This window comes from Neomonachus schauinslandi, chromosome 13 (assembly GCF_002201575.2).
Source record: "Neomonachus schauinslandi chromosome 13, ASM220157v2, whole genome shotgun sequence".
Taxonomy (NCBI): domain Eukaryota; kingdom Metazoa; phylum Chordata; class Mammalia; order Carnivora; family Phocidae; genus Neomonachus; species Neomonachus schauinslandi.
In genome coordinates, this window is record NC_058415.1 from 56,678,887 (window position 1) to 56,699,106 (window position 20,220).

Below are 20,220 nucleotides of genomic sequence, written 5' to 3' on the forward strand. Positions count from 1 at the left end.
ACACACACACACACACACACACACACACACCTGGGAGCGACTCACCGGTCAGCGTAACGCAAGGTATTCAAAGTGTGTTCGGTGGCCACATGGCTTGGTGAGATGTTGGCAATCATGCAGGTTTTGGCATCACCAATGAAAGAATCCCTCAGAACCTGTCCACACAGAAAGCAGGTCAATGAAGTCAATTAACAAAGGGCACACTGACTACTTGTACTGTGTGCAGGACACTGGGCCATAGCTCCCCTCTCCGCTACAAAAAGGCAATTTACAAAGAAGAAATACAAATGATCAAAAACACACAAAAAAGGTACTTCACCAACCAATCAAAGAAATTCAAACTAGTAAGAATACTAATATTTTTCACCCATAAGATTAATTAAGACTCATGATACTCTGCCTTGGTGAGAGTCTAGGGAAATGGTCACTTTTCTACATTGCTACATTATTTATGTACTGTGTACCATCAAACGGTGTAAGCTTTTGAGAAGGCAGTTTGGCAATATGTATAAAAATATAAAAAATGTGGGGGTGCCTGGGTGGCTCAGTTGGTTAAGCGACTGCCTTCGGCTCAGGTCATGATCCTGGAGTCCCGGGATCGAGTCCCGCATCGGGCTCCCTGCTCAGCGGGGGGTCTGCTTCTCCCTCTGACCCTCCCCCCTCTCATGTGCTCTCTCTCTCATTCTGTCTCAAATAAATAAATAAAATCTTTAAAAAAATATATATATATATAAAAAATGTGCATGCTTCCACGACATATTCCTAAAGAGAATTGCTCAGTTGATAAAAAAAAAAAAGTACACATAGGATATGCATTACATTGTAATAATAATAATTAGAAAATCTAGGAGTCTGTAAACAGGGAACAAACTGAATAATTTTTTTTTTTTTTTAGATTTTATTTATTTATTTGACAGAGAGAGAGAGAGCACAAGCACAGGGAGCAGCAGAGGGAGAGGGAGAAGCAGGCTCCCTGCTGAGCAGGGAGCCTGACATGGGGCTTGATCCCAGGACCCTGGGATCATGACCTGAGCCACCCAGGTGCCCAGCAAACTAAATAACTGTTAACTGACTACAATACAACCATTAAAAATAATTATGTATATCTGTACTTAGGTACACGGGAAGATCTAAAACTTACCTTTGAGTGAAAAAGGCATAAGATTTCATACCTCTATAAGTAGATCTATGTGGGCAGAGAAATATCTGGAAGGATAGTTACCAAAATGTAGCAGTGATTATCACTAAGGTGGGATTTTCAGGTACCTTTTGCCATCTTCTTTGTACTTGTATATACATATACTGTTTGAATTACTATTATCATTACTTTTAAAAGATTTTATTTTTAAACAATTTCTATACCTAACATGGAGCTTGAACCCACAACCCCGAGATCAAGAGTCGCACACTCCACCAACTGAGCCAGCCAGGTGCCCCTGAATTATTTTTTTTAAGATTTTTTTTGTTTTGTTTTTTTTAAGACAGAGACACAGCGAGAGAGGGAACACAAGCAGGGGGAGTGGGAGTGGGAGAGGGAGAAGCAGACTTCCTGCTGAGCAGGGAGCCTGACGCGTGGCTCGATCCCAGGATCCCAGGATCATGACCCGAGCCGAAGGCAGACGTTTAACAACTGAGCCACCCAGGTGCCCCGTGAATTATTATTTTTTAAATTAAATAGGAAGACATTTTCTGGGGATGGTGAACTTGTTTTAAAAAATAACAGAGCCAATGTCAGAATCAGGGCTAACCACCCATAAGAAGGGTTTCCTAAGTCTCTAGCTGAAATCATGTTTGAGAAGATATAATCTAACCCACAGATCACCAGTTCTGATAAGGAGTTATAGGTTCTGCCCCAGGCCATGTGGAGCCATTAGATTAGCTACACAGAGAACCTCTGCCAAAATACAAAGATCCTCACCTAGACTGCTGTCTACGCTAGTCTGTCCTCCACTGAGCACAGGACGTGGTGCAGAAAGGAATCGGGGGCATCCATAACTGCCTTCACAGCAGTCTGTATATGCAGGGAGACCCCTCCGTGGGCTACTGTTCTGTAGCCAGTACAATGCTGAATTAGTGGTACTTTCCATTAATTAAGAAGCATAGTGTCATGACAGAAAAATGGGAGGAAAAAAATTACTTACAATTTTACCACTCAGAATAATCAGTTAACATAGACATAATTTTTTTGTGTGTATAGTTTTTTTCCCTCATTTTATATTTTTAAAAAACTATACGTCTTGGTCATCTTTCCGATCAGTACATATCAAAAATCTATCTCATTCGGAGTACCTGGCTGATTTAGTCGGTAGAGCACATGACTCTTGATCTCAGGGTTGTAAGTTCGAACCCCATGTTGGCTGTAGAGATTACTTAAAAATAACATCTTTAAAAAATAAGCAAAAAGTAAATTTAAAAAACTTTAAAAAATCTTACTCTTTTTAACTCCAGGGGTTATTTTTTGTCTTCAAACACTAAGTCTTAGAGCTAAGAAAATACTTAGTATAGCTATACCACCCCCACTTCAAAGGCTCAGAGACTCCATTAAATCAAAAACTCTTCTTTATATTAGAAATAAGCAGAAAGCTGTTGGGTGGTGACCAGAAGTACACTGCTGCCCTGTGAAAGCTCAGCGGCTTCATACTGCAAGCATCTCTGCCCGAGGATGCCCATCCCTGCCTAGAATGACCTGGAAGGAATGTGACTCCTTCCCCCCCGCCCAAGCTTAGCATCATGCCTTGGTGGCAGTGGAGGCTTTGCCAAACAAATGAATGAAACGGAACAAACTCAAAGTTCACATTTAACATTACCTGAGTTAATTTGCTTTGCCTGAAGGGAGTGTGGGTGTGTTCCTGATCCAATGCGCGGATACATTCCTTCAGCTGCAAAGTGGTAGATTAACAACAAGCACATCAAATATCACATGCAAAGAGAAAGTAACGGATCAGACTTTTCTTAAATAAGCCATACTCAGACAATCCTCCAAAAGGAAGTCAAAATGCCCTGGTAGTTTCTTGTCCAACAGGAAAAAATCAAGCTAGACGGGTAAACATCCTGAGTGAGCTCCCTGTGTCTAGTTAAGGGCCTCCCATCCTAAAGGCTATAATCGTAGGATTAGCCCCAACAGTGGGGAACAGACAAACCAGGGACCTTCCCACAGGCTCCCCCAGAGTCCAAGCTTATGTGGTGGCAGTTCTGCCTTGCCAGCTCCCTTTTTCTTGCCTCCTCTCATACTATTAGTAGCTATAGATGCACTTAAGTACAGAAAATCTCTATACCACTCCCCCACCTCCCTGCTCACATATGCACACCTATAGGTGTAGATTCGAGTGTAGATTCAGATAGAAGTTTCTGATAATTAGTTTGAGAGAGAGCGAGAATGTGCACTAACTTAAAGAAATCCAAAGTGGGGCGCCTGGGCGGCTCAGATAGTTAAGTGTCTGCCTTTGGCTCAGGTCATGATCCCGAGGTCCTGAGATCGAGTCCTCATCGGGCTCCCTGCTCCTTGGGGAGCCTGCTTCTCCCTCTGCCTCTCTCTGTCTCTCATGCATAAATAAATAAAATTAAAAAAAAAAAAAAAAAGAAATCCAAAGAGGATTTTTGCTTTTATTTAAAAGTAGGGGCACCTGAGTGGCTCAGTTGGTTAAGCCATAGCTTTGAACTGTGTCTGCAAACATCTGTGCTTTATCTTTTGTTTTTTCTAACTTTTTTTTTTTTTTTTAAGTAAACTCTATGTCCCATGTGGGGCTCGAACTCATGACCCCAAGATCAAGAGTTGCATGCTCCACTGACTGGGCCAGCCAGGCTCCCTACCTGTGCTTTTTCTTCATTTATTTTCTGCATCCATTACCAAGATGTGTCCTAAGAGACTTCCGTTCTGATCAAAAGGATGTAATATGGAGGGGCACAGGCAGCACGGTATAGCGGAGAAAAGGAACAAGGAAGAGCTCTGCATACAGCCATGCAGTGAGCTCCAGGGTGTTGTTAAGTGAAGAAAGCAAAGTGTTTGCAGTATGCTACCCTTTTTTTCTGAGGTGAATACAAATATATATTTGTATATATATATAATGCTTATCTAAGGGGAGGGAGGTAATAGGGTTGAGGGGACAGGGATGGACACTAGATTTCTTTCAATGTTCTACAGTTTTTACTTTAACTGAATATGAAATTGGTAAGCTTAAACATATAGAAAAGATTTCAAGTGACTGTGCAACACAATATTATGACAGTACACCTAAGTGGGATACAACCTAAGGGTGAAAGGAAACTGCAAAGAAATAGTAATCTGAATTTAGTAATCGTATTATGAAAAATATCAGCATTATTTTGAAATACACATATATTGAAGTAGAGCAAATTATATAAATGTTGTTAGGAACTAAGAATTCTAGCATAAGAGAAAGGAGACAAAAATATAAATTCAAAAAAGTTAACCCAAAACCCTGTAATCTTAATTTTGAATTAATTTATTATTATGAGTCCCTAATGTATTTTCCTCTTTCAAAAAAAAAAAATCTACTTCCTAGCTCTGTCCAACAAAAAGGCCTAGAAGCCAGGACTAACCCAGTGGTAGTAAGCTTCCCTAGGACCCTAAATGGTCTCTAAATGCCATTTCCTTCTAAAACCAAGGCTTGTTGAAGAATTGACTGGTTCAAGGTCTGGGGAAGGAAATGTACAAGATGAGTCTAGAAAATCTTGTCATACCAAAATGCCAGGAAGCTATTAGAGACTAATAGTTGGTCAAAAAACCAGAGGAACATACTTGAAGAGGCTCCCATTGCCCAAAGATGTACAATTTAAATACCAAAAAGAATAATAATTACAATGAGTTTATAATAATACAAAGCCAAACAAAACAGTCAATAACAACAAATTCATTGGTCATGTTTAGGTTACTAGGACACCAAATCATTCTGAAAACTGTTGAGTAAAGGCAAAGAATCAAGCAAGCATTTAACTTGTCTCTACTGTATGAACTTAATTGAGGAAAAATTCTTTCCAGCTAATAAAGAAGGAATGTTAGAATGAGAGTATCACCATTTTGGAATCCCTAATGAAACAATAGATACAGGTGATGCTCATCAATGGCTGGTAAATCCATTAAGCAAAAAAGTCTGAGAGGAAACTCTAACAGAGGAATTACACAGACAACACTCAAATCTTTCTCAATTCTTAAAAATCACAAAGAGGGGGCGCCTGGGTGGCTCAGTTGGTTAAGCGACTGCCTTCGGCTCGGGTCATGATCCTGGAGTCCCGGGATCGAGTCCCACGTCAGGCTCCCTGCTCGGCAGGGAGTCTGCTTCTCCCTCTGACCCTCCTCCCTCTCATGCTCTCTGTCTCTCATTCTCTCTCTCTCAAATAAATAAATAAATAAATCTTTAAAAAAAAAAAAAAATCACAAAGAGACAACCAACCGGACATTCTGTACTTCCTGATGTGTTCCTATAGGAAGTCTAAAAACTACCCATGAATTCTTGCCAAAAAACCAGAACCTCAGTCTGATCAAGCTTCTAGAACAGTGCTTTCCCAACAGGAATATGTTAGCTACAAGTGCAAACCATATGTATAATTTTAAATTTCTAGTAGCCACATTAAAAAAACAAACAAATGAAATTAATCTTTTTTTGTTTTTTTAAGATTTTATTTATTTGAGAGAGTGAGCGAGAGAAAAGCATGAGTGGGGGGACGAGAGGGAGAAGCAGACTCCCCTCTGAGCAGGGAACCCAATGTGGGCTTGATCCCAGGACCCTGAGATCATGACCTGAGCTGAAGGTAGACGCTTAACCACCTGAGCCAGCCAGGCGCCCTGAAATTAATCTTAATTATATGTTATGTAATCCAATATATCAAAAAATATTTAAAAACCCAGCAAAAATATTATTTCAGCATGTAACCAGTATGAAAAAATATTGAGATATTTTGCCCGCTTCAAGATCCAGTATGTATCGTACACTTAGAGCATATTTCAATTCAGATGAGCTACACCGGAAGTGCTCAGTAGCCATCTGTGGCTTACAGGCCCCTCCCGTACAGCACAAGTACGGATCTTAGCCACTCCACAGAGAATACAGAGGATAGAGTATGATGTTAAACATCCACATGGGGATGCAGTCAACCTCATCCAGAATGTTGGAAATCTTACAGGACAAGTGACCCAGTTTTCTTCAACAAATACAGATATTAAAAGAGAGAACAGAAGAACTGATATGGAATAAAAGAGACTATCAAAAGCAATCCAAGGGTACTGTTTGCATCTTGATTTGAACAAACTGTGAAAAGACATTTATGGGACAACTGGAGAAATGATAATACTTCCTGGATAATAGATAACATTACATAATTATTGGGTGCCTGCATGGCTCAGTTGTTAAGCGTCTGCCTTCGGCTCAGGTCATGATCCTTAAGTCCTGGGATCGAGCCCCATGTTGGGCTCCCTGCTCAGTGGGGAGTCTGCTTCTCCCTCTCCCACTCCCCCTGCCTGTGTTCCTGCTCTCGCTATCTCTGTCAAATAAATAAAATCTTAAAAAAAAATTAAATATTTCTTCATGTATGATAATGGCATTACAGTTATATTAAAAAATAAGAGTCCTTATCTCTTTGAGATAATGAAATATTTGTGGAAGAAATGACAGGCTGACAGGATTTGCTTTACTATAATCCAACCAGGGGAAGGAAAGGGTTGGTTAGATTTTTCACATGTTGAAGCTGGGTGCAAGAATTTGGGAGATCATTATACGATTTATTCTATTTTTTTATGTTTGAAAAATTAATACAATTTAAAAACTTGGTGAGCGAGAGAAAGCTTACCTAAGTTAACCATTCAGCAGCTGCAGAAATACTTTTCTGCCCCTAAGGGATTGACCAGAGGAAGAGAAGAGAGGGACAGAAGGGAAGAGTTGCCTAGAACTGCTAAGAATCTGATCAGACAGCCTCCATCTCCAACCCTGGAATCCCACTGCCAGACAGAAGCATGCCCTTACTCCGCTGATTCTACCCCACCCCATCCTCACCCACTCTGGCTGCATGTAAAGAGGGGCAAAATCTCTCAAGAAGGGTTTTTATTTTTTTATTATTTTTTTTTAAAGATTTTATTTATTTATTTGACAGAGAGAGACACAGCGAGAGAGGAAACACAAACAGTGGGAGTGGGAGAGGGAGAAGCAGGCGGGACTCGATCCCAGGACCCTGGGATCACGACCTGAGCTGAAGGCAGACGCTTAACGCCTGAGCCACCCAGGCACCCCTCAAGAAGGATTTTTAGATCAAAGCTTTCAAACTTACAGCCAGAAGACTCTGGTTTATTTCTGCGCCTTCCATCTTTGTCTGTCTGTCTGAGTCTCTGGCGTCTGCGGCTCTTTCACTGCCAGCCAAGTCAATAAAAGAGATCCTAGAGAAGACACATAGCAGGGATAACTTCTTGGGGACTCTGCTTTATTTTTACATCAGTCAGCAATTTGGGGCAGCAGGAAGAAATTAACACTGGCCCATCCTCTGGAAAGAAAAGATACACTGGCAGCTTTCCAAAAGTATTATAAGATTCTGATCTGTTAGCCGTTGTGGGAGCTGTTCACTCAGACACTTCCTTTGGTTTTAATCATTTGTGAGAAATTAATAAAATTAATAAAACATTCTTCCCATAAAGCTAAATGACTACAATGCAAATCACTTAGGTCACCACTTAGGTGATTTTTTTTTTTTTTTTTTACCATTTAGGTAATTAAAAAAAAACTTTTGTGGGCTGCTTTCCAGCCAAAAAAGAAAAAAAAAGAAAAAAAAGAAAAAAAAAAAGTTAAAAAAAAAAAAAATCAGACTCATTACTCAGAGGTGAGAGAGGCTCATCCATCAGTGTGGCAGAGTTTGCTAAGATAGCACCAGAGAAGCAATGAATGTACCCAATTGTCTTATGGCTTCTTTCAAGAAGGATAGATTAATTTTCTCCCTTTTTTTTTTTTGGCCTGTAAGCTGAGATGCATTTCCTACTATTTCTTTGCTGATACTGTGTTTCACGTTAGAAGCAATCAATGTCCCTTTTAATAACTTAGGCTTGACCAACAATAGGTCATTACTTCATGGTTAATTAACTGATGGCACTTTAATACAATGATTTATTTCAGAGCTAACAACTCTACTCTGTATCCCTGATATTTATTAAAAACTCCATGGTGGCAGAGTGTCCTGTTGTTGATAACACATATTTCAAAGTCACATTAGGGAAAGGCAGACAATGAAATTCTTTGCGTATTTCCAGCTCACCTGCCAAATGTCCTCTTGGCTGAATCTTTGATCTGAATTTGGATGATAGCATGGGAGCGGGAGGAGTCTGCGTTAACTCCAGTGGCCCCGGTGCTGCGCTCCTTGCTGCCCTTCAGAATCACCTGAAAATAAAATCCATAGGGTGATTTCCCCAAGAAGTAAAAAATGCCCCTGGTTCCTAAGGGTTGGCTGAGAGCAATAGAGACCAGGCATATAACTTTGTCAGTATACTGCAGTATTTTCAGAAAGCTGCCTAAACATTAAATCATACAGAGTAAGTACCCAACAGCAATGCAAACAATGTGGAATACTAACCTTGGGGGAGAACATTCAACAGCTCAAGAGCTAATTTACTTCTTGTCTTATATATTCTTTTTAATATCTTTGATTGATTTAGCCTGACTATAGTCTCCAGGGCATGACTTGTCTCCAAGGCAATGTCCCACAGTACCCATCTATCTTAGTGACTAAAGCAAAGGACAGAAATGTGCATCATGGAATGACTGATTACAACCACCTGTTCCATCAGGAGGCGGTCATAAAGGAGGCCCCGGTCTGATGTGTGGGAACATGGAAGTAACGAGCTATCACAATTAACACGAGCCCATGATTTCCTTTGAAACCAAGTGCCCCTCAAAATACAAGTAAAGATAACTTGGGTCCCTGTAGCCCACAGGGAGAGGGGGAATAGAGGTGAAGTCTCAGGACTGGCCTCTTGCCACCGAAAACACAGCCATAAATGAACACGCTGCCCTGATTTTAGATAGAGGGAGGAGTGTTGATTACTGGGAATAAAAAAGGTGAAGAAATATTATTTGACAGAGGGGTGCCCGGCTGGCTCAGTCAGTGGTGCGTGCGACTCTTGATCTTGGGGTTGTGGGTTTGAGCTCCATGTTGGGTGCAGAGATTACTTAAAAATAAAAAAATCTTTATTAAATAAAACATTCATTGATAGAATCTTCACAACACCCTAGATATGAGGTGAGTTCATTATATTATGCCCAGTGTATGTTGAAGAATAAAGAGGCTGAGTTGCGGGGCACCTGGGTGGCTCAGTTGGTTGAGCGTCCGACTCCTGGCTTCAGCTCAGGTCATGACCTCAGGGTGGTGGGATCCAGACCTGGGTGGGGCTCCATGCTCAGCAAAGAGTCTGCTTGAGATTCTCTGCCCCTCCCCCTGCTCACACAGTCTGTCCCTATATAAATTTTTTTTTAAATTTTATTTTATTATGTTAGTCACCATACATTACATCATTAGTTTTTGATGTAGTGTTCCATGATTCATTGTTTGCGTATAACACTCAGTGTTCCATTCAATACCCTCCTTAATACCCATCACCGGGCTAACCCATCCCCCACCCCCTTCCCCTCTAAAACCCTCAGTTTGTTTCTCAAGAGAGTCCATAGTCTCTCATGGTTTGTCTCCCCCTAAATAAATAAAATCTTAAGGAAAAAAAAAGAAGTTGATTTGCTCACAAACAGCTGTTGTGTGACAGAACCAAATTCTATATCCAGTATGTCTGACTCCAAAGCTCATGTGGTTTCCACTATGCTGTCAGGTGCTTATGATAAATTCATTTATTTTGCAGTGAATTAAGGGTAAGGGAGTCCTAACTCATTTTTTCTCAATCTTTCAAAATTTTAATTTATATTATATTGAACATAGCCACAGTTTCCAAATTAAGAGTCCAAAAGTTGCCAGAATCAAACTTCAATAGGCCATAAAATATCTTAACATGCAGGTACTTTTTAAAAGTTTAACTAATATGCATGGAACTAGAGGGTATTATGCCAAGTGAAATAAGTCAATCAGAGAAAGACAATTATCATATGATCTCACTGATATGTGGGATTTAAGAAACAAAACAGAGGATCATAGGGGAAGAGTGGAAAAAATAAAACAAGACGAAACCAGAGAGGGAGACAAACCATAAGAGACTCTTAAATGTAGGAAACAAACCAAGGATTGCTGGAGGGATGGTGGGGGGGAGGGATGTGGTAACTGGATGATGGACACTAAGGAGGGCACATGATATAATGAGCACTGGGTATTACACAGGACTGACGAATCACAGACCTGTACCTCTGAAACCAATAATACATGTTAATTAATTGAATTTAAATAAAATGCTTAAAAGATAATAAAAAATAAATTAAAAAAAAGTTTAATAATAAGTTCCTTCCTGGTTTAAGCAGTTGTGTTTCTAAAGATTATCTGTATATGAGATTTAGAATTGAACTTTAAAATCAAATTTAGAATCATATTTTAGATGCACTCATTTTGTAAATCTGCTAAAAGTATAACAGGTCTATCTGATGAATCTTTTTTTTTTTAAGATTTTATTTATTTATTTGACAGAGAGAGACACAGTGAGAGAGGGAACACAAGCAGGGGGAGTGGGAGAGGGAGAAGCAGGCTTCCCGCTGAGCAGGGAGCCCAATGAGGGGCTCGATCGCAGGACCCTGGGATCACGACCTGAGCCAAAGGCAGACGCCTAACGACTGAGCCACCCGGACACCCCTGATGAATCTTTTTATCAAGAGAAGAACTTGTTAATTTATAACACTGGATTTTCAACTACATGGCTAGGATGTTACTGCTAATCGGAAATGAGAAGAGTGAGAGCAGTAGTCCTTTCCCCTGGCTGTGGCAGGTGGCCCTGGCCTGCAATGCTAAATAAGCTCTGCTGCTGGCGAGGCCACGAAAGGCATATCTGTAACTGAAGCATCTAGTTCAACTGTGCTTCCTCATCCTGGCCTCTCCCCTGTCACTCTGACTTCATGCTGACATAGACTGTAAAGCAATGAAGACAATGTGTGATGTTCTTTTTATCAAACTTTTTTCCTTTTTCTATCAGAAAAGGAAGACATGCTTACTGTGGAAAACTTGGAAAATACAGGAAAAGTATCAAGAAGAAAATATATACCCCCCATAATCCCAGAGTTAACAAGATTCTGGTGTATTTCCTTCTAGTTTTAGGGTTCTCACACCTCTTCTGATTTTTGGGTTGTTTTTGGTCTTTTACAAGCCCTGCGAAAAGACAGGGGAGATCTGGAGATCTCTTAAATCTCTGTATTTGTGTATACAATATACTTGGTAAGGGAAGAAACACAGAGAAGTTGGTGACTTATCCAAGGTCACATAGGTCAAATATAGCCAGGCTAGGGAAGGAAGCCAGGTGTCCTCTGCCACATGTGAGAGTACTGATGCCGCTCCTGCTGGGACACAGGGAAAGCTCTGAGAGGCCTCACGGCCATACCTAGCCGGCAACTGTGGATACAGTCAGAAACTCATAGGCTTGTTTGTGGTTCACCCCCAGGGGAGCCAAAAAAGGCCGACTTCTGGGGTTCTATTACAGAGTTTTACACTTGGTTTTCCATGCTCCTTGTCCACCTTATCCATCATGATGCATTAGGTGCCTGTGAGTATGTCTCAGAAAACCTAATGTGTTGAGGAGACCTTTCTTGACTCAATGCCTTTTAGGGAAGGCATGAAGGAATTTCTGGTTCCGGTCATTTCCTCAGCTTCAGAAATAGCCTGCAATCACCATTCCTTTCAGAAACTGTGAAATAAAGCAGCTGAACTCTGAGGAGTAAAAATGATTCAGTTCGTGAAGATCATCAGACAAACAGACTCAAGTGCTGTGGTTAAGATAGTGAAATCTGAAGTTAGACTGTCTGGGTATGCATGCCAGCTCTGACATATGGTTGTGTGACCTTTTGCAATGAGCAAAAGTTTGCAAGTCACTTAACTTTTCAGAGCCTCAGTTTCTTATCCATAAAATGATAATCTCATAGTTTACTTAAGAGAACTAAGAAAGATGATACAAGATAATACATGTAAAGCACATTTTAGAATCATGATTGGCACATGGTAAATTCTCAATAAATATTCATTAAAAAAAGACTGATTTATTTATTTATTTTAAAGATTTTATTTATTTATTTGACAGAGAGAGACAGCAAGAGAGGGAACACAAGCAGGGGGAGTGGGAGAGGGAGAAGCAGGCTTCCCGCCGAGCAGGGAGCCCGATGCGGGGCTCAATCCCAGGACCCTGAGATCATGACCTGAGCCGAGGGCAGACGCTTAACAACTGAGCCACCCAGGTGCCCCTTATTTATTTTGGAGAGAAAGAGAGAGAGTGCACGTGCCAGTGTGCGAGTGGGGGGAGGGGCAGAGAGAATCTCAAGCAGACTTCCCGCTGAGTGAGGAGCCCCACACAGGGACTTGATCTCAAGACCCTGAGATTATGACCTGAGCCAAAATCAAGAGCCCGATGCTTAACCACCTGAACCCACCCAGGCGCCCCCCCCATAAATATTCATTTTAATAAAGAACATCTTTTTTTTTTTATGTTTTTAAGTAATCTCTACACCCAATGTGGGGCTCGAACTCACAACCCCAAGATCAAGAGTCACATACTAGGGACGCCTGGGTGGCTCAGTCTTTTAAGCGTCTGCCTTCGGCTCAGGTCATGATCTCAGAGTCCTCAGAGCAAGCCCCGCATCAGGCTCCCTGCTCAGCAGGTAGCCTGCTTCTCCCTCTGCTTGTGCTCTGTCTCTCTGATAAATAAATAAATAAAATCTTTAAAAAGAAAAAAAAAAAGTTGTACGCTGGACTGAGTCAGCCAGGCGCCTCAAGAACTAACAAGGAAAAAAAAGAATAAAGAGGAAAACATAGAGAATATATTTGGGGGAAAATGCAAGTCTAGGAGCCAATAAAATTAGTGCAATCAACTTAAAAATTACGAGGCCCCTTTTCCTCTCACTACCTCCTTCTCAAATTCCTCCTTCCATAACTAAAGTCTATTAGGCAAGTTTCTAAATCTAGGTCCTTTAGACAACACATGTTATGTGAATAGGGAAATGAGGACCTGCCACCAAAGAAAGTAGAGACAACTGCTGAATTCTGTTGCCTGGGAAACATTCAGGGACATTAATATTATTAATAAGAATAGATGTGACGAATTGAGCTAGCATCACACCAAGCATTTTCTGTATGTTATCTCATTTCCTTCTCTATCACCCAACCAATCATCTACTATAATCCACATGTTTCAGGCTCAGAAAGGTAAAGGACAGGCTGAAGGATATATGCCACTGGGACCCAGGTCTGTCTGGTTACGAGGCTTTAATCACTAAGCTTTCTGCACATATACCAAAGGAGGGCTAGGAGCACTTCAGTAGTATAGGCCCTGTGTACACATTAAGTCTCTATCACTGGCATACAACCGAGGCTCATCTACGGGAAGCTTGCGCCATGTGGTCTCTGCTACCAATTAGAGCCAGGGCAACGATAAAACAGGAGACAGATTTATTAGAAGTTTGAGAATGGATACCCATAAGTATGTCAAATGGCTGTAGAAATAACTTAAAAATCTGTAAGTCTCTGCAACTGAAAAAATACTCATCAATTCCCTGACAGAAGAAACCTTGATTCCAAATCTGAGAAATGTGATGAGTCGGTGCACCTCTGTAAAGGCAGGGAAGACCTGGTGCCTGGCGCCTGCACTGTTAAGATCAAGGTAGTATAATACACCTGAAGGAGAAAGGTCCTGGAAGAAGAACAATCCCGCATAAAAAATGAGGCTGCTAGTTATGCAGGCAGGCAACAAGTGGCCATGCCTGAGGAAACCTGAGGGTGATCTGTGAGGGTGACACTCAAAGATGACACCAGACCGTGACACTTGAGAGCAAACACATGGATGATACCTGAGTGAACATGAACAGTGACACCCGAGAAAGTGTGACACCTGAGTTAGTCAGTGCTGTTGTTTCGAGTCAATAAAGTTTATGAGGGTATCCATAATTTATATCAACTTTCCACCTTGATCTCAGCTGGCTTTCTTGTACACCATCATATATATTACAGACAAGAGTATCGATGGCAATGAGATAACACATTGACTAACAAGAAATTTCTTTCTGCTTTTCTCAGGAAAGATAACTTGGGATAGAGCAGTGCATAAAACTCTTCCAGGGTACAGGAGGTGATCTGACACCAGACTGCCCATTAACACAATGATGGCCCATAGCTAAGGAAAAGGGACTTCCTCCCAACATTTGCTCCTTTCCCTTTCAGTTGGTTTACCCTTCAGGGATAAAGGCATCAAGGGGATCAACTCTCCTGCAACTCCCTGCCAAATAAAGGAATGTCTGGGGAAGAGGGGGCAAGAGGACCACAGTGAATAGGAGTATGAGAAACAATTTCCTTAGGAGTCCACAATGGAGAGGGCTCTGGACAGGTTAAGAATGGTCAGTCTCAGGGAAGCCCCTTCAACACATGTCATGAACTTTTGTTCTTTACCTGCTTTTACAATTGCTAGAAAGGGGCTCTTGGTTCTTAGGTAACTCCAAAATAGGCACACTCACGTGCTATCCTCAGGTTTTAGATCCCAGGACTCAGGAATATGATAATCACACAAATATGAGGTCCCAGCCCTTAAGCAAAATTTACCTATTTGTCCTAGCAAAAAGAAACTGTTAGAAAAAGACATCAATGGTGGCTCACCCTGCCATTTCACACACCTAAGTCCCTGGAACGGTGTATTGAGAAGCAGTTTTAAAGGTAGGTTTTGCCAAGTACCCAGCCTGTCCTTCTAGCCTTCTCTCTTTGCCTCTAGCCAGGCTTGCTGGATATACTAAAAGAATGACTATAATGGCTGCAGGCTGCATGTTAGAATCACCTGGTGAGCTTTTAAAATAATACCTATCTCCATACATTGGTGGTGGGAATATAAAATGGTGCAGCCACTTTGAAAAACAGTTTGGCAGTTCCTCAAAAAGTATGACCCAGTAATTCCACTCCTAGGCATAGACTCAAGAAAAGTGAAGACATAGGTCTACACAAAAACTTGTACGTGAATGTTCATAGCGGTATTATTCATAACAGTGGTTTCTATAAAAGTGAAAACAACCTATGTATCTATCAACTGATGAATGGATGAACAAAATATGAATCCATATACTCTATCCATAATAGAGTATTATTTGGTCTTAAAAATGAAGTACTTATATATGCTACAACATGGATGAACTTAGAAAATACACTAAATGAAAGTAGCCAGGGACAAAAGGTTGCCTACTGCAGGATTCCATTTATATGATATGGCCAAAATAGGCACAAATCCATCGAGAAAGAAATTAGTGGTTGCCAGGCCTGGAGGCAGAGGAAATAGAGAGTAACTGCCAAAGGTACAGGATTTCACTTTGAGGTGATGAAATGTTCTGGAATTAGATAGTGGTAATGGCTGCACAACTTTTTGAATATTCTTTAAAAATCACTAAATTGTATATTTTAAAAGGGTAATTATTATGATATGTGGATTATAACTTAATAAGATATGTAGGGTGCCTGAGTGGATCAGTTGGTTAAGCATCCAACTCTTGATTTGGCCCACCCCCGTTTGTGCTCATGCTCTCTCTCTCTCATGCTCTCAAAAAAAAAAAAAAAACAAAATTTATATATATATAAATATAAAAAAAAAAATATATATATATAAAAGCCACTGATGCATACACTTTAAAAAGGTGAATTTTATGGTATGTGACCTATATTTCAGTTTAAAATAATAATAATATCTACATTTGGACCTCACCCCAAGAGATTCTGATTTAATTGACCTCAGAGGGACTCAAGCAAGCATTAAAAAGACACTGTGATGAAACTAGAAACACAAGCCACAGAATGAGACAACATGCTTATGGCACAAATAACTGACAAATGACTCACATCTAGAATATACAAATCAGTAATAAGAGAAAGACAGGTAACCCAAAAAGGAGGGAAAGAACCTAACTGGCATTCCCAAAAGATGAAACCCATAAGATAAATTAAAAATATGCAAAGTGGGGTGCCTGGCTGGCTCAGTCGGTAGAGCATGCAATTATTGATCTCAGGGTTGTGAGTTTGAGCCCCACATTGGGTGTAGTGATTATTTAAAAATAAAATCTTAAAATTAAAAAAAAATATGAAAAGCTATTCAATTTAATTCTCAATCAGCAGAATGCAGAAAAAAACACAATGAGATTTAATTAAATAATTCCAGACCGGTAAAAATTTAAAAGTCAACAGAAAGTGTTGGTGAGGATGAAGAACAATGGGATTCCTCACACACTGCTTGTGGTAGTGTACATAGCTTTGGAAAGCAGTTGCACCATCTAGTGAAGTGAAGATATGCATGTCCTTTGACCCAATCATTTCACAGCTAGATATATAACCTAAAGAACTCATATGCTATATACTGGAATACATGTGTAAGGATATTCACGGTTACAATGTTCAGAATAGTGCCCCAAAAGAAACAATCCCAACTATCCATTAACAGAATGGTTAAATAAACTGTGGTATACTCATATGATTGAATACTACACAGCAAATAAAAACAAAATTACAGCCATATGCAAAAACATAGATGGAACTCAAAAGCATAGTGTTGAGCAAAAGAAGACACTAAAAAATACAGTATGATTCTATTCATATAAAGTTTAAAAACAGGCAAAAACGAAGTTACATAGTTAATGGATGAATACATAAGTGGCAAAACTATAACAAAAAACAAGAAAGTGATTAGCGTAGGGGGCCTGGGTAGCTCAGTTGGTTAATTGGCTGACTCTTGATTTCAGCTCAGGTCAAAAATCTCAGGGTCCTGGGATAGAGACCTGAGTCAGGTTCTGCCCTCAGTGGAGTCTCCTTGGGATTTTCTCTCTCTCTCTGCCCCTCACCCTGCATGAGCTTGTACTTTCTTTAGCGCTCTAAAAACAAATGAATAAATCTTAAAAAAAAAAAAAAAAAGTGATCGGCATAAATGTCAGGATTATAGGGGACTGTGGAAAGCTGTATAGGGGTTTGTGGGGTGCTAAAATGTTCTATTTCTTAATCTGCATAATTGATTATAAAGATGCTTGTTTCTTGGGGTGTCTGGGTGGCTCAGTCGGTTAAGCGTCTGCCTTCAGCTCAGGTCATGATCCCAGGGTTCTGGGATCAAGCCCCGCATCAGGCTCCCTGCTTGGTGGGGAGTCTGCTTCTCCCTCTCCTCCTGGCTCGCTATCTCTGTCTCTCTCTCAAATAAATGAATAAAATCTTAAAAAAAAAAAAAAAAGGTGCTTATTTCTTTATACTAAACACATTCAGGCTTTAGGCATTTTTCTGTAGAGTGCTATTTTTCACAATGGTTAAACCATTTTTTTTTACCTAAGGGGGAAAAAGTTCCCTAATGACACAATATAAAGCTAGGGTTGAGGACCACTGCATTAAAGGAAGAGTCACCAAAAGTATATTTGTACATAAGTTAATAAATTCCTGGAACAGGAAAAAATTTAAATATTTTAAACTCTGTGTGTGTGTGTGTGTTTTAATATTTTAAACTGTTAACAGATATCCTAGTGGGAAGTAGGGAGTTGTATATAGTAAGTTGGAGGTGGCCTTTATTTTTCTATCTTCTTATATATTTTTGTAAGGTTTATATCTAATAATGAACAAGTGTTAAAAAATAACTTTTATTTATTATTATTAAAGATTTTTATTTATTTGAGAGAGAGAGAGCACCGAGGGAGAGTGAGAGGGAGAAGCAGACTCCCTACTGACCCACTGAGCAGGAAGCCTGATGTGGGACTCGATCCCAGGACTCCAGGATCATGACCTGAGCTGAAGGCAGACGCTTAACAGACTGAGCCACCCAGGCACCCCAAAAGATAACTTTTAATAGAAGATTTTAAAATAGTTTTGAAAAAAAAAATACCTTTGGAAGGATATACAAAAAAACTATTAAAATTAGTTGCTTCAGTTTGAAAAGGGAATGGAAGGGATATTTTCATTGTAACTCTTGAATTTTTTTTTAAAAGATTTTATTTATTTATTTATTTATTTATTTGAGAGAGAGAGAAAACCAGCAGGGGGAGGAACAGAGAGAGAGGGACAGGCAGATTCCACACTGTGCATGGAGCCCGGCGCGGGGCTCCATCTCATGATCTTGAGATCATGACCTGAGCTGAAATCAAGAGTCAGATGCTCAACCGACTGAGCCACCCAGGCATCCTTGTATCTCTTGAATTTTGAACCCACATTAAAGTATTACCTATGGGAAAAAAAATTTTTTTTTAAAGTAATCTCTACACCTAACACGGGCTCAAACTCACAACCCTGAGATCAAGAGCCACATGCTCTGACTGAGCCAATCAGGCACCCCTTACCTCTTAAAATTTTTACTTAAAGTAAGGATATTTCTCTCCAGCAGCTTTTTCTACTACCATAGAAATATATACACTGGCAGCCTGTGAAACTAGCACAAGAGTATCCCTCTCATGCATTAGGTTCTCCCACATGCTCCATGGCACTGAGACAACAACCCTGTAGAGAAGGGAGCTATCCTCTTAGAGGACTCACATTTTACAAACGTTGAAGTGGCATGCTTGTCATGGCCCTTTGGCTACATCTGAGTCCATTATATTTGCTAGATAGCAAAATGAATTCTTTCTCTGTACTTAGGCTGCTGTGGGGGTGGGGGGGAGGGGGGAGGGGAGGTAGTAAGGAAAGAAGAATTACCTCTAAGAGGAGCTCCACACTATCCACCTGAAGTTCTTGCAGTCCCACTATCTGTACCACGTGCTTGCTATCTTCTCTTGCAAAGAGCCTGCAGATACAAGAACACGGCTGGTATGGCAGACCTGCTGTATAATGGACTTTGTTCTTGCCTCCCCAGAAACCATTCCATCATTCCCCTATTAGGTAGCAGTTCTGTTATTTGAGTGAGATTGATGTGTATCCTCCCCGCCCACTCCCACAACTCCTGACCCCAGCCCTGGGCTTCAGAGATGGTTCTTGACTGTTGTAAACAAGTCAGCACCTTTGGCTATAATTAAAAGAAGGAACATATGATCCACACCTATGCCAATCAGTGGCTTCAGTGATTGGTTCAGGACTGGATATGGGATCTCTGCTGGTCTAATCAAAATAAAGTCCTAGTCTCTGGTTGTTAAGTGCCTGGGAGTGAGATGCTGGTGCTCTTTCTTTCTGGAAGTGAAAGTATATGTGGCCCTGGGGGCAGTGGCAGCCATTCTGTATCCACTAGAGAGCCAGTTTTGGAAGCTAACATCATAGAAGGCAGAGCTGAGCAAAGAAATTGGTCCTTATAACATCCCTGAGCTCCTAGAGTAAACAGACCCTAAGGCCTGATTCTCGTCTAGGCTTTCTAGTTACATGAGCCAATGACTTCGCTAAATAACTTAAGCCAGTATAAGTGGGGTTCTACTTTATTTCCAACATAAGGAGTCTTGATATATTTTCCAAGGGAGGAAGGAAGATTTGGTGCTGTAAGTGAATTTCTCAGGCCTATGTGTAAGGTTATGGTCAATTAAACCAGATTAAACCCCAGATACATCAAGGGGCACATATTAAATCTATTAGAGACTCTAAGATTATTTTTTTCCCTTAATAAGATAGTGATTGAGGTTAAGAATGGAATTCCACTTTATAGCCAAAAAAGGAAAGATTTTCTCAAAAAAAAATTTTTTTTTTTACAAAAGATTAAATTAATTTATTTATTTGGGGGGGGGGATGGGAGGAAGAGCAGAGGGAGAGGGACAAGCAGATTCCCTGCTGAGTGAAGAGCCTGACTCGGGGGTCATTTCCATGACCCTGAGATCATGACCTGAGCAGAAACCAAGAGTCGGACACTTAACCAACTGAGCCACCCAGGTACCTCTAAAAACTTTTCTTAGTTTATGTTTCACTCCAAGTTTCCAAATTTTTGCAGAAGGATTGGAAGAAAACAGCTTCACCAATCCCTGTGACCTATCAGGAAACAACTATTGGAAGAGTCAGGCTTCCGGAATAAAAGAAGGATCTAGCTTTCAGAGCCCTCATGTCATTCCTAGGCCCTACACGCTGAGCTCACCCCAGAAAAGTTCCTAATGGACAGCCCAAAACGTACTGCTAGATTTTTAAATCTTATAAGCAAGAAGTATATTTCTA

At 40.5% G+C, this 20,220-nt stretch overlaps 1 protein-coding gene across 1 annotated transcript in view; it reads right to left on the minus strand.

Annotated features, from left to right (window-relative positions):
• The window catches only part of KIF24 (kinesin family member 24), an 82,570-nt gene that overhangs the window by 8,986 nt on the left and 53,364 nt on the right, over positions 1–20,220 (minus strand). Inside the window, exons 6-10 of the mRNA XM_021691541.1 lie at positions 18,793–18,880; positions 8,251–8,372; positions 7,279–7,384; positions 2,808–2,879; positions 46–155 (exon numbers count right to left, since the gene is read on the minus strand). Coding sequence (XP_021547216.1) covers positions 46–155; positions 2,808–2,879; positions 7,279–7,384; positions 8,251–8,372; positions 18,793–18,880 — 498 coding nt within the window. The remainder of the gene's footprint in view (positions 1–45; positions 156–2,807; positions 2,880–7,278; positions 7,385–8,250; positions 8,373–18,792; positions 18,881–20,220) is intronic.